Below are 27,840 nucleotides of genomic sequence, written 5' to 3'. Positions count from 1 at the left end.
ACTAAGAAAACCAGACTTTCACCTGTTTTTTTGTGTTTTTTTCCGCATGGATATTCATGTAGCATAAACACCTTTTTTGATAACAAATGCAGCTCCAATATTTTTCAATCTGCGCTATTAATGTGGACTTGCCCCATACAACAAATCTAAAACATACAGGCTGAATAAAACATGTTGTCTTCGTGTATGACAATCCTTAAATCTCGTTGGGGTTAACAAGAATATAACATGGGTATTCGATAATACAAGGTAAGTAGGAATAGCATCAATGTTGGGATGAAATATATATTGACCAAGTAATCAAGGCTGGGGAGTCTACAACCATTTTGTTGGAATCATGATATCTAGACAGTCTTTGGCTCATCAGATTTATAATAAATTATAAAAATGATCAAATTTCCTTAAAATGCCTGTTCTGTTGTAAGGATTTAGGCCAGAAGTTCTACTGCTTAAATTTAAGGGGTCGCACACATAACCAGCACCCTTAATGCACCAACAACCACAGTATAGCCCAAAATACCTCAGAAATGGCTCGCCCCGTGGGCGCCCTAGCCAGGGCAGACTCGCCCTTACACGTATACAATGGCACCTCACAAAGGAATACAGCTCCACTGAAAACTGTAAAACGCATTGGACTTTCTCTGAACACATTTGGTAAATCTGCGTAAAAATTTGGGTAGAAAAACAGTTTAGCAGTTTGTATTCGCTTACATCATCGCGCATTTGTTAAATAAGAAAGGCGATGTGTTATTACAGTGTTTGAGTTTCTATAAAGGGCTTTGGAATTCAGTTAGTGCGGATAGTGCTGACTTATATAGCACATGCATATTATTCTCACTAATTACGCTGCTGCACAATAATTGATATAGTGCCTTTTTTTTATTGAGGAGGAGGGGTGCAAAAATAGAAATGCCACGCTAAATCTAATTTCAGAAGTGAAGAAGGCTTTTTTATTAAGAAAAAAAAAGCTAGAAATTTCATCATCTTGTCAGCTGGCAGAATGCCTGCTGGGGATTCACAAAGGCTAAGAATTACACTTTCATGAAATTTTCTTCACTAACTGCCCTGGTTAATTTGAAAGATAACCCACTGTTCTAATTCATTCTGCGGTTGGGAGGTGCAGGTTTTTTTATCTTTTGATCTGACAAAGCATTTGTGTTAATCGTTTTGGCCCTCATCTAGACACTCTTGGGATGGCGCTTTTACAATAAATGTGTCTGTGATAGCTCTTTAGTCTATTATACGTACAATAGATCCATAGAACTGGTAATTAATTCTGTACTGCTTTGGGAAGCAGGAAGAATAGGTGTAACACTGTCAAGTGCTGCTGGGAAGTTTGTTTAGCCGATTCATGTTGAAGTGGTACCCTCATGATGTACGAATGTATCATTAAGTACTATGCATGAAGTAGTAAAAGCTATTTGTCAGCAATGCTGGGGTTTTCTTGGATCAATACAAAAACACCCCTTAGGGCATTTCTATGTCTTTTACATCTATATATACGATATTATTCAGAGGCAGGTATTTTTAAATATTACCAAGATTTACCGCTGTGATACATTTCTGGTAATTTCTGGAATTGTTTGACAAGCGGGTGTTTTGATGCTGTTAATGGCAATAGTTTATTGTTCTGGCTGCATAACATATAACTAATAACCTACCTGCGTATAGCTGTGTAAATGTGTAGGGCTGCACTACTCAAAGGGAGACGTTTGGGGCACTTTGGGCCTACTGTAAGCTATAATTATTTTAGATTTCTTTCATTTTTGGCCCCCCAGTCCTACATCATTTTTGCATGTCAAAATAAAACTTTTCCCACTGAGGCTCATTGTGTACTATAGTATGGCTTTCACTGAGCCTATAGTTCAGATGTCACTGTAGTATTTCATGTAAACTCCCCAATACAGGCAGTCCCCGGCTCACGTACATAGGTAGGTTCTTTAGGCTTGTTAAGTTTACTTAATTTGTATGTAAGTCAGAACAGGTGTATTTTATAATCTGAACTCCATACCAAAAATCTTTTTGTCCCTTCAGCTTTCAAAGTTTTTTTTTTTTTTTTGCTGCCATTGGCATAAGTATTATCATTAAAATTTAATTACAGACACCTTACATCTGATCATTGCAGCCCGGGACTAATGTAAAGCATTCAGAGAGCTTTACCAGAGGTCACAGTGGTCAGAGAGGGTCGTATGTAAGTCGCATGTCACCAGGCACCCTTTTCTTTTAGCCTCCCAATGCACCCACATATGATTAATAGCACATCCCCAAACTGTTTTTATAAATTACATTACTTATATGAAAGTTTACCTGGCTCCCTGCCAGTGTGTGTCTGGGGCATGATCATCATGGAGCCCAGTCCCGTGCCACTAATCTGTAAAATACTCCTCTTCATTCACTTTGGCGGAAAAAAAACCCTGCCATTTACCCCACTTCTTCGTCATGCAGGAAGCACTAGACACAGCCGGGACATCTCCACTGCTATCTGTGCATGTGCTGCATCGCCTGACAGTGAACCAGTTATCCAACCTTTGTCGCGAGCTGTGTACCCGGATCACAACCTAGAAACCCTGCACGCAAGTCAGAGCAAGGTTACTTAGCAGTGAGAGGGGTACGAAGCTGGCCACAGAGGGTGTGTACCTGGCTCACTGTTGGGCGATGCGGTGCATGCACAGATAAAGTGGAGACTTTCGCGCTGTCTCCACCGTTATCTGCGAGACAACGAAGCAGAGGCGTGAGAGGAGGGGGGTTTCCACAGTGGACCAAGAGGAGCATTTTACAGATAGGGCAAAGGATTGGTCTCCATGATCAACACGCCGCAGGGAGCCAGGTAGACTTTAATATAACTTATAATGTGGTTTATAAAAACAGTTTGGGGTTGTGCTATTAATTGTCTGTGGGGGCATGAGGGAGGCTAAAAAAGGGTGCTTGGAACAAACCTAGGGTGACCCTTTGAGGTTTCTATGCGAAAATAGTTTTGAAATCTTTTTGGTTATAAATCTACACCCTTAGGCCTCGTGCCAACAAACATATGCTCACCCTTCCCCTCTCCATTGAAAGCTGAGCCTTAGTCCGGCTGGGTCGTGGTGCGGTGATAAAGCATGTGCTCACTGTACCATGACTGGATGCCATAGAGCTCCACATATCTCCTCTCCCCCCCCCCTTCCCCTTCCCCTTAATTAGTCTGAATTGGGCCTTAGGCCCCTTGCACACAAATGTATTAGAGCCTTGATCTGGCTGCACAATTTGTGATACCATCACGGCCTGTGTAGAGGTCTATGACAGCCGGTCATGTTGCAGTGAGCACACGTCGCCCTAACCTGGCCAGGTGGCTCTGCTTCCTATGGAGGGATGAGGAGCGGTTATTCCCTCTACCTTCTCTACCTGGCTCTTGTGAGTACATGATCAAATCACCATTGTGGTCATCACCAAAGTCTTTGCTAAAAATTTAGCTTTATGATTATACTTGTTAACTAAACAAACACAGATAAATTGAGTACACTGCAGAACAGTGGTAGATACTTGTGTTTTCTATTTTTCGCCCCCATCCCGCCCCTCCCTCGCTTCAGGCGTCTCAAATTGTCCTGCGTGTTGGGAGATTTTATATGAGAAAATAAGCCGAATATCCATTCGCTCATAGAAACCATTTTTCCCGTCTACCTTGGGGGAATAATAGCTTCCTGTGACTTGATTAGCACCACATTACTTCCACAGGCTTCACTATATAGATTTAGTCACTTTGTAGACAGCATCAAATAAGCCTATCCACTCCCAGAATAAAATAATGCTTTAAGATACAAAACGGGAAGGGGAGAAAAAAAACCCGCAACATCTCTGACGCTCTGGGACCATCCTATGATGTGTAATTGCTTTTACATCGGTGACAGGAGAGAGACAAGAATGTGCTTTCCTTGAACTTAACAACAGTTTGGGCAATTTTCTATAATCCAGTAAATACAAATTGTAGCTTGATTATCCATCTACATCTGTCAAGTGAATTTTAATGGATGAATGAATGAGTCAAATCTATGCATGAAAATATACAAATGTGCAAAATGTGGGTCTAATTATAAGGCTGCTGAATTTACACGAGGTCAGGTAAACAAGGCACTACTGTAATGATTATTAATTGTTAATAATGCCTTTGGGAAAACATTCACATTTCCTTTTACTGAGTACTTTCTGCAGGTTGTGCAGTAGTTAGACAGCAGAAAACCTATTTTTCCTTCTTCCTTTCTCTGCTTCATGTAATTGCTTTGGTAATTCGTCACTTGTAGGCGAGATGACACTTTTAGGATTCGGCTGTCTATGACAGTCCCTCGTTTTCTTGTATATAAATAACAGTGATGTAGTGTACTTCTATAACCTCTCGTGGGTCGCTGTGTACTTTTTATTAATGATATACAGCATTAATTCTCCATCTAGTGGAATAGTGCAGAAGGTTATTGACCCAAGGTGTTGGGTGACTAGGGACGGGGCTATTATTCCCTGCACATTTGTACCATTTTTTTCTTTATCTTTGGCCACAGTCTTTATCCTTTTATAATGTCCTTTTTCTTTATCCTGTGAGGTTTTCTGGACGCAAACATTGCATCTATGGTCCTCGGCTGTTGCAGAGCCATATGTCTGCAAAAAAACAGTTTGCGTTTCATCTGTAAGTCATCCGTTTTTGTAGATATGCAAAAAGGGTGACGTGATTGAGTTACTAATAAATAGACCCAGATGTACGGATGGCACTCGTATTTTTCATGTTCACATAGATTTCTATAGGAAAACTTGAGGCGCATGCATGGGATGGAATTAAACCGGCTCATGGAAACCATGTTCATGTGCATCAGTCGGTTGAAACACACAAAAAACCTGATCGTAGTCGGGCGAAAATTACGCTCATGTAGCTTTCGACAGGAGGTATTTTTTGGTGGCTCCATGGTGCGTGTTCTATGATCAAGTAGTACTTAGGATACCATGTATACTCGAGTATAAGCCGACCCGAGTATAAGTCCGAAGTACCTAATTTTACTACAAAAAACCTGGGAAAATCTATTGCCGAGGGTGGGAAATGCACCAGTAGTCTCCCTTGATCAATAACAATGTCCACTGCAGAGTGCCCCCCCCCCCTTAGTGTAATGTCCACTGCAGAGTGCCCCTCCCCTTAGTGTAATGTCCACTGCAGAGTGCCCCTCCCCTTAGTGTAATGTCCACTGCAGAGTGCCCCTCCCCTTAGTGTAATGTCCACTGCAGAGTGCCCCTCCCCTTAGTGTAATGTCCACTGCGCAGTGCCCCTCCCCTTAGTGTAATGTCCACTGCGCAGTGCCCCTCCCCTTAGTGTAATGTCCACTGCGCAGTGCCCCCCCCTTAGTGTAATGTCCACTGCGCAGTGCCCCCCCCTTAGTGTAATGTCCACTGCGCAGTGCCCCCCCCTTAGTGTAATGTCCACTGCGCAGCCCCCCCCCCTTAGTGTAATGTCCACTGCGCAGCCCCCCCCCCTTAGTGTAATGTCCACTGCGCAGCCCCCCCCCCTTAGTGTAATGTCCACTGCGCAGCCCCCCCCTTAGTGTAATGTCCACTGCGCAGCGCCCCCCCTTAGTGTAATGTCCACTGCGCAGCGCCCCCCGTTAGTGTAATGTCCACTGCGCAGCGCCCCCCCCCCTTAGTGTAATGTCCACTGCGCAGCGCCCCCCCCCCTTAGTGTAATGTCCACTGCGCAGCGCCCCCCGTTAGTGTAATGTCCACTGCGCAGCGCCCCCCCCCCCTTAGTGTAATGTCCACTGCGCAGCGCCCCCCCCCCCTTAGTGTAATGTCCACTGCGCAGCGCCCCCCCCTTAGTGTAATGTCCACTGCGCAGCGCCCCCCCCCCCTTAGTGTAATGTCCACTGCGCAGCGCCCCCCCCCTTAGCGTAATGTCCACTGCGCAGCGCCCCCCCCCCCCCTTAGTGTAATGTCCACTGCAGAGTGCCCCTCCCCTTAGTGTAATGTCCACTGCAGAGTGCCCCTCCCCTTAGTGTAATGTCCACTGCAGAGTGCCCCTCCCCTTAGTGTAATGTCCACTGCAGAGTGCCCCTCCCCTTAGTGTAATGTCCACTGCGCAGTGCCCCTCCCCTTAGTGTAATGTCCACTGCGCAGTGCCCCCCCCTTAGTGTAATGTCCACTGCGCAGTGCCCCCCCCTTAGTGTAATGTCCACTGCGCAGTGCCCCCCCTTAGTGTAATGTCCACTGCGCAGCGCCCCCCCTTAGTGTAATGTCCACTGCGCAGCGCCCCCCCTTAGTGTAATGTCCACTGCGCAGCCCCCCCCCTTAGTGTAATGTCCACTGCGCAGCCCCCCCCTTAGTGTAATGTCCACTGCGCAGCGCCCCCCGTTAGTGTAATGTCCACTGCGCAGCGCCCCCCGTTAGTGTAATGTCCACTGCGCAGCGCCCCCCCCGTTAGTGTAATGTCCACTGCGCAGCGCCCCCCCCCCCCCTTAGTGTAATGTCCACTGCGCAGCGCCCCCCCCCCCTTAGTGTAATGTCCACTGCGCAGCGCCCCCCCCCTTAGTGTAATGTCCACTGCGCAGCGCCCCCCCCCCTTAGTGTAATGTCCATTGCGCAGCGCCCCCCCCTTAGTGTAATGTCCACTGCGCAGCGCCCCCCCCCTTAGTGTAATGTCCACTGCGCAGCGCCCCCCCTCCCTTAGTGTAATGTCCACTGCGCAGCGCCCCCCCTCCCTTAGTGTAATGTCCACTGCGCAGCGCCCCCCCTCCCTTAGTGTAATGTCCACTGCGCAGCGCCCCCCCCTCCCTTAGTGTAATGTCCACTGCGCAGCGCCCCCCCTCCCTTAGTGTAATGTCCACTGCGCAGCGCCCCCCCCCTTAGTGTAATGTCCACTGCGCAGCGCCCCCCCTTAGTGTAATGTCCACTGCGCAGTGCCCCCCCTTAGTGTAATGTCCACTGCGCAGTGCCCCCCCCTTAGTGTAATGTCCACTGCGCAGTGCCCCCCCCTTAGTGTAATGTCCACTGCGCAGTGCCCCCCCCTTAGTGTAATGTCCACTGCGCAGCGCCCCCCCTTAGTGTAATGTCCACTGCGCAGCGCCCCCCCCTTAGTGTAATGTCCACTGCGCAGCGCCCCCCCCTTAGTGTAATGTCCACTGCGCAGCGCCCCCCCCCCCCTTAGTGTAATGTCCACTGCGCAGCGCCCCCCCTTAGTGTAATGTCCACAGCAGCATGCCACCCCCCACCCCAAGTGCAGTTTTTCGCTGACATCATAGTGTGCCACGATGCCTGTGACAGACTGCACGGGGACACGGAGCCAATGCTGTAGCATCAATCGATATAAGAGGACCTCCGGGGGGGAGGGGGCTAAAGGCGAGTACACTGTTTGCTTTTTTTTTTTGCAGGCTATATCCAGAGGGACTGGCTGGCAGGCTATATATACTACAGGGGCTGACTGGCTATATGTACTACAGGGTCTGGCAGGTTATATACCACAGGGAGCAGGCTGTTTACTGGGGGGGGCTGTGACCAATGCATTTCCCACCCTCGGCTTATACTCAATCAATAGGGTTTCCCAGTTTCTGTGTGTTAAAATTAGTGGTCTCGGGTTATACGCGGGTCAGCTTCTACTTGCGTATATCTGTCTTACACATATTGGCAAAATCAATTTGTACATGACTTCAAAGTTGATCTTACGGATGAGTACTGGTTTATTATAGGACCATTTCTACTGGCAGTTTTTTTTTTTTTTTTAAATAAGGGCCATTTCACATATCTGTTGTTTTTAAAGCAGTTTTGGAGAGCTAAAACCTGACATCGAGACTTCACAGAGCTATGGTATAATGGAAAGGCTTGCACCTGACCGGTCTGTCTGGCCGCTCCTGCTTGTGCCTCACAATAAATAATTCTGTTGGTTTTTTTCTAGTGGGTTTGATTTTTAATGGAAAGCAAAACCAGATAAAGAAAAAATAATTCAACGGCTAAAATCGAGCTGAAAGTGATGTGTGGGGCCACGCACGGAGAGCTCCCATTGGCTTCAACCGGTCCGTGTTTCTGTTTTCTGCGATGGTTCTACATGGTGTTTTGCGCACAATCCGCTACAAGCATCTAAGGAAAGCTGTCAGATTATTTAAGAAACAAGTTTGGCTCTTAATGGTTTCCTTGCTGCTGAAGACCTTGTTCCTTTTTTGTTTCATTTTGTACAAGTGAGATGAGGAGACCTAGGTTAGGCTGACCGACATCTGTGATAAATGATATCTCCTGAGGTTTTGGTTGTCCTCATGTTATCCTTTTTTTTAGGAACGTTCGCTGGCATGTGTTCCGTTGCTGAATTGTTTTTGGATTACTTTTCTTTACTTACAGTGGGTAAAACAAGGTAATTGTGAGCATATTCATAGAAAAAGGCTAATTACTAGAAAAGTCCTTCTTTCTCTACTGTGGGCCTTGACAAATAAGGAAAAAGGTAAGAGGGGAAAGACTTGCAGACGTTTTGTGGCATTGTTCTGACATTAAAAATCTGGATTTGCAGTGGGACCTTGGACCAAAACCTCGAAGTGTATAATACTAAGGAAGTATAGGGGGCTTTACCAAACATTTCTACATTTTGTCTGATTAAAGGACATCTACCAACAGTATCTCTGGTAGGACCCTATCCTCTGGTTGGATCTTCTCTTCTTTCAGCTTGTCCTTGTTTTTAAGAAAAAAGCCTTCAGATATTATGCAAATGAGCCTGAGGGGCTCCAGGCTCCATTAACACCTATGGAGCCCGCTGCTCCTTGGGCTCATTTGCATAATATTGAAGGTCGTTTAAAAAAAAAAAAAAAAAAAAACCAGGGCACAACAACCTTAATGAAGCGCAGATCAGTGTGCACAGGGGCACAGTCAGTGTGCTTGGTTTATAATCCTCGATCCTCGTGGTAGATTTCCTTTTAAATGGTGCCCCTCCCTGACCAGAGATCTGACGGTTATCATACTGGCGTCCTGATGTGCTCTTCTCTTTTGGTGTTCCTGATTATTTAATAGATCAGGTCTGTGGAAATATTAAGTTTACGGCTCTAAGGGCTTATTCACACGGCCGTTCATGGCGACGTACATGCAGCCGCAAATTTGTGGCCGCATATGCCTCCCCATAGATGGCAATGGCAGCCCGGCGGCGATACGGTGCCACATGAGTGGCACCAATCTGCGCCGCAAGACGATAGAGCATGCTCTATTTTTCTGCAAGTGTGCGGCCGTGCGCCGCTGTTTCCTATGGAGGTAGAAGGGGTCACCTCCTCCTCACCTCCAGCAAACGGCGGGCATACTGCGTATAAATAAACCCTAAACTGAACTTTTGTGGTAATAATATTTATGCCAGAGCAGTTTTTTGTCTGCATTTCCAGGGTTTTGTGATGACTATATGGATGGACAGTGGGATGTGTAGTTTAAACTTTTCCAGATTTCTCAGTTTGTTTTAATTTTGTAAATTCCTGAAGAATTGACCTGGCCAACCTTTATAGACTTTTGTAATTGGGGTCTGTCAATCCTATGATACAGATATGAAGACTATTTGCACATCCTCCTATTTGTTTGCCCTACTGGTCATATGTAAACTAGCCGCAGTGACCAGCATGACCATGCTCTGTTATTTCTGTGTCAAGTTTGTGGAACAGATCAGTCACTGATAAAGAATTGGTGTTCAGGAGCAGATTAATGATATATATGAAAGATGTATGTAATTCCACTTAATGCCTAGTGCCTAGCTCCAGAACCCAACTGTCCTCTACTGTGTGCTCTTCCATTTGGGTAGAATAAAGTTCTATTCTTATTGGATCTATATTGGACCCAGGACTAGGGCTAACAGACTGCGGGCAAATCTATTTGTCCTGTTGTGACCAAACCTAATACTGTGGTAGAAGTTTTGAACCATAATACTGTGCGTTTCCTAAATATATGGGATTATATGTTATTAGTTGGGTTGAGTACCCATATATAAAGCATAATAGCTGCAGTTACCATACATATATGATATATTACCTATGTGCGTATATGCAGGGTAAGAATAGTAGGTTAAACACACTTTTCTTCTTTTTATTTCTCAGTAGGTTTGTATCACACTTGACTAGTGGTTTTGTTGTGGGCCTCAAACCACCTGTATCCTAATCCACTACTGATAGTGTTCTCCGTATGGATACTGTACAAAGAAATCTGTGTTTGAGGAGACACTTTTACAAGAATGCTGTGATAAGTGTGATAAAAACAGTGAATCCGACTTGCTTTCTTTTCAGTGGAAGACTAATCGTTTTTAATCTTGTCACCAAAATTGGTGTCAAATACAGCTTCTGATTTCCTGACGTAGATTTATTATCTGTGAACTTTCCCTAATTATTTCCCACTCAGTAACCAGTGATGCCAAAGGCCATCCGTCCATGTCCATGTCCATAGTTAGGCTACTTTGTAAACCGTAACGAACGTTGTAATATATCTTTCTCCACCTTCATCTTTCGCCGTTATTGATTGAGCATCAGATTGAGAAACATGTTTAGAACCATTCGTTTTGCAATAATCATACAAGTCAGTGGGAAGACAAGAAAATTGTATTGAAAGAAATTACTGTGGAGTGTTTTTTCCTATATATATATTTTTTTTTTATTGTGTATTTTTTTTTCGGCATATATTATCACTACCAAATAATAGCTGATCTCTTATGTCATTATTGTCACTGTGCACATTAGACCAGATAATCCTAGCCCCCCCATTACTATTAGCATTCACTAATTTAGTATAACGCGTCCCCGTCACTATGATACGAGTTGTTGTGTTTCTGTTATTGGGTGACATTGAAACTGTTCAGAATTTCATTTATTGCTCGTCAAGGGGAAGAGATGGAAAACGTATACACTAAGCCTATAGGACTTCCCGCAGCGCCTATTAATCCTTTATGGATCATTTGAAATGTTTCTAGTTTATTTAAGCTGTGCTGCTTGTATCAGACTGTTCCTGCAAAGATGAGAGAGGAGCAAGGGGAACGGGGAAAGTGATCATGCTTAGAATTTTTAAAAAAACGATCTCACTTTCAGCCAAAAAGCACTTTTATGCTCCATTAGCGTTGAATTTGACCAAACTCTTACATCGCATTAATACAAGGCTTGCTGGGTATACAGAAGTGTTGTTTCACAGACAGGCTTGAACTTTACCAAACTGCATATTAAGATTTGCTTTCATTCGATGCATTTGGCTGTTGCGTCTTTTGATATTTTGCTGTAATTTCCTCCTCAGTGTTTTTAGATTGGATTTTGTTTGTGCATTTTAATATCTCTAAACTTATTTTTTTAATTTTTTTTCCAGCTGTTTAAGAGACGGGTATGGTGGTTTTAGGCCCAATGTTACACTAAAATAATAAATTTAAAGGATCACCAGTCAAAAACTTTTTCAATGTACTCCATTATGGGTTTTTTGTTTGTCTTTCACCTGTCTTTTACTTCACAGTTTCTTTGAATTACTTTGATTCCACTTTACGTGAATCTCTAGATTCTCTGTATCATACATCCAGGCACCAGTACTTTCTGTATTTTGAACATTGTATGGATTGTACCAAACACATTTGCTGATACAAATTAAATGGGTGCCTTCCACACAGTTCTTAATAAGGTGCTCACAGCTCGGCCTCACTAACTGTTACTTATGTTTCTGAATATATAGGTGGAGATGGGAATTAACCTGCACTTCATCTTTGCAGGGATGGTTCTCTACGTCGTTATGTGATTTTGTACTGAGGCACCATGGGATGGATAGCAAACGTCTAGATATGGGATGCCAGACATCTAGAGAGGCTGTTGTTCATATGCTACCTGAACCTGCCCAACAGAACAAAACAGTTGGGGCTTTAAGGGTCATCTACCATCTGCTGTGTTTACTGATGTAAGATGTGTACTAATAAGAACGTCCTACATAAATTACAATACGAGGCTCCATGAAGTGCTGGAGGGGCGTAATCTGACTGCCCCAGGGTAATAAGCATAACTTTTATTACTTTATATTTCTGTGATCGTGGCATATAGAGTCATAATAAAAGAAGTCCTGAGGAACTTCTTATTAGGACTCATCTACTATCAATAAACTGATGGCAGATGTCTTTTTAAACATGCCTTGTCCCCCATGGCGAACGAAGCATAGTAAATTCCCCCAATATGTTCACTTTTCCAAACTCTGTGAAGTCATTACATGTTTAGACTTGTTACATTATCTTCAATAATTTATCAACAATGGAACTTCATTGCATTACATTTGTTCATTAATAAAACCATAATAAAGTAGTTTTTTTTTTTGCTAATTTTCTTTCAAGTTAAACTTTTATTCCATGTCCTCTCCGTGCAGCCAGTGCTCTACAAAATAACCTCAATAGATTAGACTTTGTGCCCTGCTTGTCAGGGAAGGAGCAGAGCATCTCTGGGAACATAGCATAGACTACTACAAAGAAGGAGGTGTTACCAGTAAGAGATAACGATGGCTTCTTTTCAGAGCCCACATTAGAATGACCATCAAGGGGGGTACCAAGAAAACAAATATGAAGTTGTAGTATTTTAAGTAAATTGCCTTGTACATTGGAGAAGATTGGTGAAATCCCTGTTAACCCACGGAAGACTGTGGACATCTCCGGCTGTATCATTGGAGGCACTTGTCACTTTACATTCTCTTTAATCTGTGGAATAATTGCCTTTTCTATAGGCATCCGTCCCATTGGCCATATTCTCTATTCAGCCGCAGAACGGGGAGCTTTTAATATTCTAGGTATTGAGGTAGAGAAGGATTATGACACCTCACATTTTTTGCTTTAGCTCCTTCACATCTTGCCTAGCTTGTGTGGTTAACCTTTGATGGATTTCTTTTCTCACATATTTCAGTGGTTAGACAAATCAGTCATGCAAGCTAAAGGTTAATGTCATTTCTAAATAGCTGTCAATGTAATAAGTGTTTTCTCCCAGGGGAAGCATGTTTTATCGGCTGTATGAAGCGAGAAATGACAGAAACTTTATTATTTAGATACTATCAGTTGGGCAGTGACTGGCAAATGAAAACTTGCTTTGAGGGGATTTTATTCCCCTCCCTGGTTTTGCTTACACCGCTTTGAAGTTCAGCCTGTTTATATGTAAAGTGTAAGCAACTCTTTGAATGTGAAAATCTGTCCATAGATGAGTTTCTTTCCTTGTCCTTCAGTGCTTGCCCTTCCTAGCCAAATGTTGCCTCTATCATTGTTTGTGGGTTATTATATCTTATGATCCACTGAAGCTGGTTTATAATAACTTCCGAATCTTATGTATGGGGTGCCCTTACTCTCACATTGATGGCATTGGAAGAGAAGGTTTCTGCCTACTGGACAGGTCGAATCCTGTGTTTAATGTAGAATTAAGCCGCCCTCAGATATCCAAGAGGATTATACCCCTTCTCCTTTAAAAGTGCTCGCTTGGCTGAGTGTATGTGTGAAAGGGTGCTAAAGAGAGGAATAGCTGTTGACCAATAACAAAGCAGTAAGTCTAACTTCACAACCTACTATATTCACACAATGTATGCCTGCCGTACCGTAGAGTTTTTCTCTAGGTATGGAAAGAGTTTATTTGCCTCACTATCTGTCTGAAGTGGTTGGATCCCAGAAGGCTTTTGGATACATTGCTCACTACAGGAGAAAGAGCAGAAACAAAGCACAGAAAATCAGCTTTCCTTAATAGAGTGTTACAAAGTTTGCGTATCTCCTGCCCAAGTAATTTCTGAAATTAAAAAAAAAATAATTGCTCCATAGGTTTTGTTAAAAAACGTAGTAAACATTTTTAGTTATTCGTATTTTACTTGTTTTGGATTCACCTTTTATACATTTTCAAAATCAAAACTGTATGTAGTGCAAAGCGGAATGCAGACTTTCCAAGAGCTCCGTACTGTAATCCAATCTAGTCCAGACACTAGGATCCCATCCTTAATCTTTCCCCACTTGTCCTTGGGCAGAGGCAGGATCTTTGTATTCCTGTGCTCCAGACTTTGTATAAGGTTTCAGAGGTTAGAAGTGTATTGGGCAGTTAGCAGTTTGCTTGCTTCAGTCGTCTAATCCCAGATAATTCATTTGCCCAGCTGGCTGCTGGAGATTCTTGTCACACCTTCTGTGTGCTACATACATTCAGTGTCTTGGCTCAACCACAAAGATGACAGGAAGATTGTCCCACAAATGTGAGAAGGAAGTATGCATATTAGTCCACCTGTCGATGTGGTTCCCATGTGATCATGTATCATCAGGCTTGTGCCTGGTGAATGACTTGTACCAGTAGATGCTCCGGGTGTTTTCTTGTGCATCTCAAATCTCCTTTGAAGTACGTGACGTGTAGTCTCTGAGCTTACTCTCGGATTCTGGCATCTGACTTAGGATAATGTTTGGTTTCTATACTAACATATACAACATGCAAGGCTGTCTTTTTATTGAATGGTAAAGACTACAGGCAGTCCCCGGGTTACATACAAGATAGGGTCTGCAGGTTTGTTCTTAAGTTGAGTTTGTATGTAAGTCGGAACTGTATATTTTATCATTGTAATCCCAGCCAGAACTTTTTTGGTCTCTGTGACAATTGGATTTTAAAAATGTTGGGTTGTTATAAGAATCAATATTAACACTAAAGCCTCATTACAGACGCCTGTGATAACTGTTACAGCTGTTTATTGTAGTCTAGGGCTAAAGTACAATACATTACCAATATCCAGAGGTCTGTTTGTAACTATGGGTCGTATGTAAGTCGAGTGTTCTTAAGTAGGGGACCACCTATATATGGAAAACACCATGGAATTATGTTAGTTTTTCTTTTTTCTTTTTTTTTTAACATTCTTATGATTTTTGTTTTTTACTTTATACTCTTCTTAAATAAACCACTTTGGCGTTACAAGAGACTTTATTGTAGAGTAAATTTGACATATCTGTGGCAGCCCTAGAGACAGCAGAATGAAAGACTGGGTCATATTTTATGGTCCACTATAATATGTACTGTGGTAAAAGTGTTGGTACTCCCGATGCGGTTTGACCCGCACCTCTGTTCATGTTGCTGAAATTAATCTTTAACATAGGTGTTTATAAACGCTAGTACAGAGTTCACCTGTATTTGTTCATATCTATGTTGTTAGAACACAAGTGCCTGTGAACATATGCACCTGTGCAAATATGGCGCTTAAGGAGTTTAATGTAGTCTCGGCTGAATACAGTAGACACTAATACCAGTCATATTTCTTGATGGTCTCAGATACTTGACATAGCTTATAGTTTACTTTTCTCTGTTCTATTGATTCTCCCTCTTATGCTGTACGTTAAATGTAAATGCCATATACAGCAGCAGTGGCCGTAGTATAGACTTCTGAGATGCATGTAGATTCTAGAATTCCAATTTTATTTCAGAATTTTTTATTTGAAAATGTCATCTATCTCACACACAAGATCTGGTTTTAAATGAACCATAAATGAATAGGTGCCCTGTAAATAGGGCTTGTTTAGGATCTATATGACCGTGGAAGTGTTGTACTATTGCTGTAAAGTAAATTAAGCTCGAACAGACTAGTTGTTGCAGTAAATTTACCATGGTGTAAGTAGTATTGTCATTGACTGGTTAGTTGCTGTGAGATTATGGCCCAGATTGGTCAAAAGTTGTGCAGTCTGTACGTTCTATGCGCACTTTGCCTCAATAATGTGCAGGATGCCGGATTATTGAATACTGGCGCCTGGTCTTCATTAATCTGGTGCACCCTGCACTGCTGAGGTGCACCTTTAACATACAGCGTGCGTCACAATTCAGTCAAGTCGCTATAATAAATATGGCGCACGGTCCAAATCAGCATCCAAACGTCCCATTGCAGCCACCACACAAAATGTTTGCAAGCACTTCATAAATGCATGCACAAGCAGTTTGCATGTACTTTTCAGTGCAAAGTTAAAAAAAAAAAAAATTAAATGTGGACCAATATTTCTGAGACACCACAGGCTACATTCACGTTGCCATAGCACGGTGGCGCCTGGGAGAGGAGGTGAGGGCTGCTCACCCCTGCCCCTCTCCATAGAGGAACATGGCGCACGGCGCCTTATGCCGAGAAAAGATAGAACATGTCCTATCTTTTCACGGGGTACGGAGCAGTACGGTGGCACACGTGTGCTCCCGTAGGGCGGTGTGCGCCCATTGCCCTCTGAGGGGGACATATATAGGCCATATACGTCGGCCATATATACGTCCCCTATACGGCAGTGTGAATGCAGCCTTCGACACACCTCTTGATCCCCGCTTGCTGGGTTAGCTCACAAATTGCTCTACAACAGCTTGCCATTCAGCCAGCACTGACTTATGCATATGTCACTTCTTGCATCCTGGTAGAAAAATGGTTCCACTGTAGGGTTTAACCCCATCAGCCTGTGAAAGGTGTGCAAATTTTATAGTTTCCAAAATATTTGTCTACTTGCCAAAGAGTAGACTTTTTCCAAGAATCAAGTTCAACCTATAAAAAGATTTCCAGGCCTCTCTTGAACATGTAGAGAGTATCATCCTGAGGCAGAGAGTTCAATAGTCTCACTGCTCTTACAGTAAAGAATCCTTCTCAGTGGTGATTTTGTTATAGCCCCTCTCCACTAGGTGTAGAGGATGCCCCTTGTCTTGGGCACAAACCTCGGTTTTTACAGGTGTCCAGTTCAATTATGTCCCTTTTAAACTATTTTGTACAAAATTGTAGACAATATCCCATGTATTATAACCCAAATTAAGTACGTCCTAAATAGGAGTTAGGATGACTTCCCCCTAACTTAAATCACAACACCCTACAAAAAAGGGGAACTCGTAGAATATATTAAAAAGATTACTTTTTATTACATGGATATTAAAACAAAAACACACATTGACAAAGTTTTACATACATTTTTAAAATGATCCCAAGAATAAGGTGGAGCCAGGCAACCCAGCTGTAGCAGACCGGTATTACATTTTATATAGTATTGCTAATACTCTTATGTGCCAGTATTTAGTTCATGCCAGTCTCTCTATTCATTAATTCAAGTGCTTTCTTTCTATGGTAAAAGATCGGCTGATTGTTACCTTGCTGTTGTGGCTGCCGTCCGCCCCTCGCCCCGACGCGCGTTTCGCCTATTGCCTCCAGAGGAAGCAATAGGCGAATTTTTAGGTTTTTTTTTTTAATTATAACTTTTTTTATTTTTACTATTTTTCAGACTCCCTAGGGTACTTTAACCCTAGGTTGTCTGTCTGGTCCTATCATATACTGCCATACTACAGTATGGCAGCATATGGGGATTTCCTTCCTCATTCATTCAAATTGTAATGATCGTACATTGTAATGAAGGGGTTAAATCAAGGCAGCCTCGGGTTTTTGGAAGATCCGAGGCTGTCATGCCGCAGGATCGCTGCTCCCCGAGGACGTCACGGGGAGCGACAACCACGGCAAGATGGAGGTGTCCATGCACCGCCATTTTTTAAAAAAAGGCGATTCACGGGTTAACAGCAAAGACTTACCGGCTATGAAGAGCCCTCCATGCACCCACACCTGGCATGTGACGCACCTTTACGTCACATGTGGTGATTCGAATTGAATTTGGATAAATTTGGCCATCTCTAGTCATAATTTGCTTTAATGATGTATTGTAGTTTCTTGTAGCTGTAATTTAAATTTTTTGTGTATTTTTTTTTTACTTTGGTGGCAAATAATAGCACAGATTATGACTGAAATCTGCATCAGGTTTGACCATGTATAGAATTCATTCCGCCACATGAGAGCTGCCCAAATTTAATACGCAATATCCTCTTGGTAAATCCGTCATTCTCTGCTGCTGCTGCTGGGGAAACATTAAGACCTCCATGCACACAACTGTGTGCTCGCCTGGGCTATAAGAAGCGAGGGGTAGTGAGCGCTCCTCACCCATCACCTCTCCATGAAAAGCCGAGCAACCCAACTAAGTCTCCGTGCGGTGAGACACTGTGTGCTCACAGCCAGTTGTCCAGGTTCCATAGACCATATGTAAAGGCGGGTTACGGACACAAATTGTGCATGGTCAAAGTCTTATTAGGGGTTTTTATCAAGACTGGTCGCATCATACGCCAGTATTCACCTTTTCCCCACTGACGCACAACTCGCCAGATACACGGATAGGCTTCCGACCTAGATGGGTGCACCCAGATCCTGCTATACTCTACATTGGAATTCTGCACCCCACTCCATCATTCCCACTTATTGCAAAGAAAAATGTTGACATGGCTGTGCGTCAGGAATTGCAACTTTTCATTCTTTCTAAGACAGAAAACTGCACACAAGGCATGATAGATGAATTAGTTTCCTCAGCGATGGCTTACATTTTGGAATGTTCTCCCATCTCTAGGCTCCAAATTTAATAAAACATCATCTTGAAGCCTGAGGGAAATTTAGCAGGGGTTTTTTGTCTTCAGTGGAACAGCTGCTGGTGCGCAAAAAATGTGGTCCGTCATCAAGCCGGCGAGGTGACTGTAGCTACCCCTGTCTGCTCTGGCAGCCCCTGTTTTCAGTGTAATGAAGAGCAGGGGAACAGTATTCTGTAATTAAGGATTCCATTAAGTTGAAGAAAAGAGCAAATGGGGATGTTTGTTCTCTAGGCTGAAAAAATGTGTCTGGGGTGGAGGTGAAAAGCAGGGGAGGGCAAGACTGGTGGTGCCGTTAAGGGAGAGGTGGGTGGAGAGACAAAGTCAGGGCTGTTTGTTGAATATACTGTTAAGGACTGTTACCATCCTAATTAATCAAGTTAGAAATTACAGCTGTAGTTGGTTTCCCCCAATTCTCGTTATCAATTTTCTTCTCTTTTGAGACAAAGCAAATATAAATTTTGTGTTCATTTGTCACTCGTTCTTTGACTTCAGCATCTCTGAAAATAACAATGTAGCACAAAAAACCAGTATTTACCTAGTTGTAATGTGGGTTGCCATGGTGTTTTGCAAATTATTGCAATTATGTTCACCATGCGAGTCGCCCTTGGTAACTGGCGAAAAAACTGATAATCCTGTTTTGAACAAAAGGTCAAATTGCTGAATAGAAAGTCTTGATTAACTAAAAGATGTACAAAGTGGAATTATTTCCTACCATTCAGAAATAGTTCTTGATCGGGTTTGGTTGGGAGGAGGGAAGGGGGTGAATAAGTACATCTGTTGATTACTGAAGTACAAAGCTTTGAAAGGATGTTGCCTTGAGCCTTTCATGTAGTCTTAATGGTGGCTTTTTTGTCAAATTTACCCATTTGCTGCATTGAAAAAGGCAGCTGCATTTAAGCTGCGGAGATGGTGCTTTTTCAAGAGTTCAGTACATGGAAAGTTCTCAGCGGTCTGTGCAGTTTACGGGCAGCCTCCTAGTATATTAGACCCAACATGCTACGTTTCATCCGTGTGCTTGTGAAACCCTCTGACTGATGATCTAATAAAGTGCTCTCAGTGAACAATCCTACATCAGCTTCTCCTTCGCCAGGGACAAAGTTCACTTACATTGGAAAGTTGGACGATGTCTGCTCCCTGCAAAATGGCCATTACCGGAAATATTCCATGGATGCATTTGTTTGTGAATGTCCAAATGAGTGGCTACACAAATACTGCTGCTTGATAATTTGGACTTTGACCACAACATTTATTTTCAGACTGCTGGTCTGACCTAATAGACCCGTTATAATTTACTCACAGCAGAATTGTTTCGGATATTTCTATGGGTCTCCCATTTATATTTATGGGGGCATTCGATAAAAAACAAAGCAACCCTATACAATGTTGTTAATTTACTTTGTCTTTACATAGCGCCGTTTAATTCCGCAGGACTTTAAAAATCAACTAGTGTGAAATGGGGTGTAAGCTACCCTGTTTTGTGTGATTTTGCAGCCTTATCAGAATAGGTTTGAGATATAAGCCCTTCCCGAAAAATCGGCCCTTGTTATCAAATATCTTCTGATGGGGGGAACCTAGGCACATGTTTCTGGTATCATTTTAAAAATGATCCCTTTTTAATATGACACAAAGTTCCACTCTTGACTTTAACAGTGGATATGTACAGTCCTGTGACACCCAGAAATATAATCCTTAATCCTGCAATATTAAAGAGTAGTTTTATTCTCTTTAAAATGAAACCAGTACAGCAGTTGTAGCCATTTTAAGTCAGCTGAAGGCGGTATGGAGGAGGGAGCCGGCAGGCAATGTGCTACAAGCAGCTTTAGGGACTACATTAGTGCCTGTTGCTAGACATAAGAAATTGAATGCAATGACTCCAAAGGCAATAGTCATAATGGAATTCAGAGTTATGAGTCAGAAGGTGAAGATATGATTATATTCGAGTAAATGTGCCAAAATCGTCAGTGGTATTCAAATGGTTGCAGTCATGCCGACTTTTTGGGATGATCGTTACTCTCCAGTGACCCTCCCTAAAATGGTGGTATGCATCCACAGCCATGTAAATGCTGGTGGTGCCAGCATGGATTACAGGTGTTGGGATTCGGGTTTGGTAACCGAACTTAGACTCAAAAAGGAGGTTCAAATTTGGCTTTAGTTAAACCCATTCTTAACCCCATAGCGCAATAAGACATGCTCTTGCGTCTTAAGTAGAAATAGGTGTCATTTGTGTCTATACTGGAGAATACTCCAAAAGTAATCGACTTTACATTTTTATTAGAGGAGACTTGTGGTTGACAGAGATGTTGTAACAAGTTGTTGTCATTTTTTAATTTTACCTATATATTCATATTCATTGGTGCGCGTTTAGTAGATGAATGCAGTCATTTTTTTCTGGGATTTCAAATAAGGTCAAATAGCTGAGAAAGATCTAAGTAATCAGCTTCACGACGTTGCCTTTAAAAGGCCTTCAGAGTCTGTAATATTCTTAAAAACTTTGGAGGGCCTGAGAGAGTTGCCTAAAAGCTGAGTAAACCTTTAATGAGTATTTGGGTTTACATAGCGCATCACCTAGCAACCCCCAGGCTCAGCCAGTTCTCTTGTCTCAGCCGGGCCCTGTTTACAGTCCATTCATACCATTATTTAAAAGCACTGAAAAAAATCGGTTTCATTAGCACCGTTCTCAAGGACAAAATAATTAAAGTTAAATGAACAAACATTGCCCAGTAATTTTCTGTCTTAGATACTAATTTAACCATTTTCCTGCCAGAGATTCTAGTTCACAAGAACTGTCACGTGGTCATCAGTTTGGAGGATCTGGGTCCTATAGTAAATGTCTGATGCCTTCACTTGGTTTGATCTTTTGAGCAGATAGAAATAATCCATTGGGGTTGTTCGTACTATTTTATGTTAGAGGATATCTGCCATCAAAATCTACAACCAAGTCGTCCTGACCAATTTCTAATCGCTTGATAAGGGGCTGATGAAGACCGCTGGAATGCAGAGACATAACACTTTTAGCAGTTACTGGTACACAAACCTTTTAAGAAGAGCTTGTGATGCAAATGAACACACCCAAAATAAATATTTCATTAAAAACTATGATCAATAAGCATTTACATTAGGCCTAAATGGTTCCTTTCCATGATTGCAATAAAAAAAAAAAAAAAACCTTTGTAAACTTATATGCAACTCGCCTGATGTGATTCCACTGACACTGTGAGTCCAATGAAGCTCTGAAATATTCAGTAATTGCTTATCTGCAATGTCAGTTGATCAGATGGATGTCATCTAAGGTTCTGTTACTTTTGCAACATCTATGCCATGTATAAATCTGATCACATTAAATCACAGCAGTTTCCATAGGGGATGGGGTGGAGTGGAAGTACATGGAGGCATACTTCATCAGATACATATATGGGATAGATGTTACAAATGTAACCGTACCTTGGATGACCTCACCTGAAGGAGTCCGGTGGGGGTTGTCACAGTGGGAGGGAATTATTCCTGCACAGTTTTACAGCCTGTGAGCTACAGCAGGGAGGGGTCGCATTAACGCTTGTACAGGCAGTTTTACTCCTTCAATAAAGTTCTGTATGCCTACAGCCATTGTTGACAGGAGACTGTACAGGTAATATACTGCATAAATAGTCAAGACTAAAAATAATCTTATGAGTGTGTTTTTACTCTGCCAGAAATCTTGCCCTGGCAAACTTTCTTTTTGGTGAAGTGAAATTCCCCACTGGCTGTAGGTCTTGAGGCTTACTGTAATGTAGTCATTACTGTAGGCACAGCATACACAGCGCAGGGAGGTGGGGGAGAATTTTTCTCGGGTTGGGTAATACCCAGAGCCCAAAGTAGCTCTGGCGACACCCCTGCAGCACTTGAACTTGATTTAAATAAATATCAACATAAATTTTTACTAAAAAGTAGTGGTCACAATCCGATAAAAATAGCCTGCTGGGAGCTACCTGGCAGTGTTAATTCTGACTACAGCACTACAGCGCTAGATTCCTTTATAATAATAGTAATAAACTAAAATCATAAAATAATTACTGTATATGCCTATGAGCTGTGTATATCTTTCCACATACAATACAAAAGGGCTTCTTTGCTCTGTGATAATGGTTAATTTCTAAAAAAAAAAAAAAATTACAGTTATGGTCATTTGTGACGGGAGATTACCAGATACGAAGTGCAAACAACCTTAAATAAGGTCTGAATGGAGAGGTGATAAACAAGGAATGACCTTTTCAGTGTTAATTAGAACTGAGGAGATGGTAATAGAATCTCTGCTTTAGAAATTAATCAGTCATTTTTGACGCATTTGTTTGAGTTATTGTAGCTATTTGCTTTTTTACTACAGGTGATTTGACGTTTTTTTTTCCCCACGCTATGGAAAGATCCATGCAATGCATTTCGCCTGATAATACGAAGCCTGATGTGATCATATTGATTAGCAAGTGACTGCATATGTGTAAGCAGGGGTTTATTTTCTTCAAGGCACACTAGTGGAGCATGCATAGCTTAGAAGTAACTTTTCATCTACAAAGATGGTCTCTACAAGAAGCCATCACCCTTTCCGGAGTGTCTTACTATTCACTTAATGGTGTGCTTGTACCTAAGATGCCGCCATAAGTCACATGGCTGTGCTTCTGATGATCAGTTACTGCTTTTGTGACATCCCAGACACTGAACAACCTCTGCCTTTAATCATATCATATCACACTTTATAAACTGTTCTTTCTATTTCTACCCTTTCTACCCAAAACTAAAGATTACGATACAATACAATAAGATACAACTTTTCACAGATATAATTCTAACCTACCTCTATCAGTCCTATTGTTGCATGTTTTGGTGGTCCTTGAATGCGACCATAAACTCTGGCCTGACGATGGGGACGCAGCTTTTTCTGTTCGGTTAGATTTCTCTTATAGAAACATGCATCTCCGGGGGGGTAGGGGCTGGAGGCAGTTCCTGTCCAGTAGTTTTAGTATGTTTTATTATTTAGGTAACATTACAGAGCTGAATGTGTCATTTAAATTTCTGTATACCCTATATCTCTTGTTTTAAAAGTGTAGCTAAACCCTGTACCCTGATGATCTAAGCACATTGTCAGCACACAGCATCTCATAGCACAAAGAAATCGTGAAGTGTCTGCTCAACTACTGAGCATCTAGTGCAAAAGTTGGATAAAATTGCAAAATAAGGGGTTAAAATTATCTTCATCGCATTAGCATCACTAGGGAATTAAGATTTGAGGATTTTCTGGAATTGGTGCGAATGGGGATAATAATTTAATTTTATTACCTAGAAAATGGTGTATAAATAGAGCTGATTTTTAATAAAATGAATGAAATTCCACGCCATCTCTTATGTAAAATAGGGGCATTTTTCACCAGTTTACATTGTGAAGCATTTTAATTCTTCAATTAATCTTCGTTTAGAGTGTTAAAACGTAGAGAATCGTACAAGGTCATGTGGATTTAACGTCTTTGAAATTCAACAGTTTTCACAGAAAAATATAATGTTTAGAAACTGACAGCTCATAAATTCTGTCCTTTTTTTACAGCTTAAATGCCTTGTAAGCAGCTTGTACTTTTTAAAAATATTTTGGAAAAGAATAAAATATCAGCCATTAAACACAGTTAGGACTTATAATTTTGGATGCATTCTGACTGCTTGAATTTTGTAAATGCATTATTTATGTGACCTTCATAGAAATAGTTGTCCAAAGTCTTGTTTCTAAATCTGTATACATATTATACAGTATGTAGAATCGCCAATGCTATGGGATTCTTAGGCCACAGATCAGTTTTATTGGTCAGGCCAGTAATGGTATCTTGACATCCTGCACTCATGTACCCCACCCCCATTCATTGTATCTTCAAATTAAATCTGTCGCCGTGCTAGACTCCGAATGCCAGCATATAGATGATATGTATATTCTTCATAGATTTAGAAAATCCAGTTGTAAAATTTTAAGCAATTAACATACCCAATGCTCTGACATCATCTCAGAACCAACCTTCCCTTTTATCCTTAGGAGTTATCCATCCTTCATTATCAGGTTATTATTGGTTTCCCAGTGATCTTATTACCAATTTGATTGGGCTTTGCCTGTATGCACACGACGTGTGCCGTTATTCAGGATGTACGACAATCGGAAAAAATTGCCCATGATGCAAAAACAAGCGGGAATATTTTGCGTCTTGAGAAGTCACCTCATGCACGGCCTGTGGAATCCATGACCATGTGTATGAGCCCATAGAAGGGAAAGGGGGTGTTTTCTTGATGTAGCAAAATATGTTGTGTGCAGGAGCCTTTAGAGAAGCTCAGCAAAGCATATATATATATGCTTTGTGGTAGATCTGTACTTTTTATACTTTTGGTCAACATTAAGATAAAACTCGCTGATAGAAAAAAATAAGATTGTACTTTAATTTTTCAGGCATGGCTTGTATGCGAAGAACAGACCTGCCAGAACAAGACTCGACGGCTCCCCTTAAACTTCTCCCGCAGTGGTCCTATATGCCAGGCCTGTTTGAAAGCTACTCTAAGATCAGAAGTAAGTGCAAATCACTACCCAATTTTAAATGTATGAGTAATATATTTTATATTGCACAATTTTTTGTATAGTTTTTATTACAACATATATGAAAAGCTAACAAATTAAAATTGAAAATAAGACCTAGCAGCAGTCATTGCTACATCTCCCCCTACAGTATTGGTAGATAATTTAGATACTACAAGATGTTTTGACACGGGTGTAAATTCATGGGATAAAGTCACTGACAGCTGCGTTGTAAATGCATTATGAGTAGGCTACCCTCTTTTAAGGAAAGTGCTATTGCGTTAGAGGTTGGGGCAAATGATTCTAAAAGAAATGGCGTCGCAACAAATTCAGCACGAAAATCAAGTTTTAAGGAGTTTATGATGAGGTTGCAGAAGGTGATGATACAACTGGAATCTGTAAATGTACCATATCTATTGTTGTACATGGAAATAGTCACAAGAAATTCTTAATGGAATTCTGAGTTGGGCTGGTTATGCTAATGCCTATGATGGAATGATTTTTTTACACAAGAATTTGAAGTATAAATTAATATAGGACACGATCTTATTTTTGGGCAAGCAATGTACTTGGTTTAAATTAGTGTCTAGCGTTTTGTTTGAAATTGTTTAGATTTAAAAAAAAAATGTAAATGAACAAACCTAAAAGGGGACCTGTCACCTCTGATGAGCTAAATAAACCCCAGGCAGTACCACAGAGAACACTGTAGAGTCATCGCATTGCTTCTAATCCTGTTACTCTGCGTTGCTGCTATGTGATAAAAAGACATTTTTTATACTACTTTCATTTATCCAATCAAGGAGGCGGGACAGCTTTCACATCCACTTGAACCAAAACGCTGTCCCCAGCTCTATGTCTCTACTTCCCTAGTTTCAAACTTCTTCACATGTGCGGTTTGGCTGTTTGGCACCGACCCTACAGGTGCACACTACCGTTTAGATTTCCTTTTTCTAGCGTTCGCTAAAAGTAGTAAAAACCAGGAAATGAACAGAACAGTTATAAATCTCATTTAAATCAATGCAATTTGTAATGTCATCCATTATTCTTCCGTTTTTCGGACTGCAAAAATTATGGAGATTTGAAGTACTTTTGTTACATTAAAAAAAGAAAAATAAGTCATAACAGATGATGCCCAGCGGACCACAATGGATGCCTTGAGGTTATCTTTTACATTGAAGTCAGTGGGGACAAATAGTAAGTGTCAGTGTTTTTTTTTTTTGTTTGTTTTAAGATGAAAAAATAGATAAATATAGAGAGAAATAGCTACGATATAGATGGCAAAATAGATGATGGATCGATTATAGACAAATGTGTGGTATAGAGAGAAATGCGAGAACAATATGTGGATAGAAAAACAAGATCAATAGGTATGTAGGAATGAGACCTCTGTATATTAGAGATCGATTTCAGGGATGGATAGATGATGATTTGGATGATTGATGATGATTCTTTATATAGCACACACAGATTATGCAGGGCTACAAAGAGCTTGCCAAATCGGTCCCTGTCCCCAATGGGGCTGACAATCTAATCAACCTACCAGTATGTTTTTGGAGTGTGGGAAGAAACTGGAGGACCCGGAGAAAACCCACGCAAGCACGGAGAGAACATACAAACTCTTTGCAGATGTTGACCCTGGGACTTGAACCCTGGTTCCCAACACTGCAAGGCTCTAATGCTAACCACTAAGCCACCATAAATATAGAAGCTATAGAAGATTTGAAAAGTAAAGTATTTGTTACTGCTTATAGCAGAATATCTAGTAACATGTTATAATCTGTGCCCTACACATATGTAACCCAACTAGGTCGGCATGAACTAATTCCCATCTAAACCTTCAAGGGTCATATATTTTGAACCGGTGGGCAGACTGGATAAAAATGAACACAATAAATGATGGTCCTTTAGCTCCCAGTTGTGCCTGTGAGCAGAAGCATTGTGTTATGCATCCCCCTCCCCCGTTTCTAGTGACAGTAGGACCTTCATCAGCCACACACTTTATATTATCTCCATAGAAAGGTATTTTTCCTCTTTTTAAATTGATGTTATAGAGCAAGTATGTGTAGTCCTGTATACTACCTGTACAGTGGTTCTGCTGTCCACCCAGCTATGCTGGAAACCAAAGACATCCCTATTCTTTTCAATTCAGCTGGCTGCTACTTTATTCTGGATGGCTGAATTTTGAATGTGAAAAGAAACAGGAAGGGGCCCCACATTTTGCCACTTGTGCTCCACACTTATTCCGGTATTGGCAAGACCTCCACCGATCATCAACTGATAGCATATCCTAGCAATGCTCAATACTTTGCTTGGTCTCTTATTTTTCTTCTGTTGCCCAATTCACTTTTTTCGTTCTCTTACAAGTATAAATGTGTCACTTAAAGTTGGTGTTGGTTTCCGCATTTTCCTTCGCAGTAAATTATCCAGTTAAGTGTTTGGCTAATGGAACTTTCTTAAATACAAATAGCATTTTCTCTGTTACAGTGGGAGTTAATCCCTATCCAACTTGTTTTTTTATTTCCGTAATGTTTAACCTCTAGGAAAATCCTTGGTAAACAAGGGTCTATGTCAACTGTTGAAATGTAGCCGAGCTCATACGATGCAGGGCTTTCTCCTCAGGTCCTTGAGTGTGTATTATATGGTGTTATGATTTCTTTGTCATGGCTTCTCTCTGAGTGTTAGAGGCCTCAGCTTTACTTGGCCTCGGCTAAGCTTATTATGCTTTTGAGAAAAAAAAAATTCCAAAGCTGGTTGTAAGCCCAGTGGCTTACCACTTGTGAATGATTACAGATTTTTCTTGTTTTTGGTACCCCTCTGACCTCACCCTCCCACCACTTTTATTTCACATTGCGAAAAACATCCACTGCACATCCAACTTCCAATAAGCGGCATAAACCCTACACATTGTGGTGTTGA

The 27,840-nt window shown here is 41.6% G+C and overlaps 1 protein-coding gene across 1 annotated transcript in view; it reads left to right on the top strand.

Annotated features, from left to right (window-relative positions):
• Nucleotides 1–27,840, top strand: part of POLA1 (DNA polymerase alpha 1, catalytic subunit) — a 158,330-nt gene that overhangs the window by 78,335 nt on the left and 52,155 nt on the right. The window contains exon 34 of the mRNA XM_072137924.1: nucleotides 24,802–24,918. Within this exon, the coding sequence (XP_071994025.1) occupies nucleotides 24,802–24,918 (117 nt within the window). The remainder of the gene's footprint in view (nucleotides 1–24,801; nucleotides 24,919–27,840) is intronic.

Source organism: Engystomops pustulosus, chromosome 2 (assembly GCF_040894005.1).
Source record: "Engystomops pustulosus chromosome 2, aEngPut4.maternal, whole genome shotgun sequence".
Lineage (NCBI taxonomy): Eukaryota > Metazoa > Chordata > Amphibia > Anura > Leptodactylidae > Engystomops > Engystomops pustulosus.
This window is presented reverse-complemented; position numbering and strand designations above follow the sequence as displayed.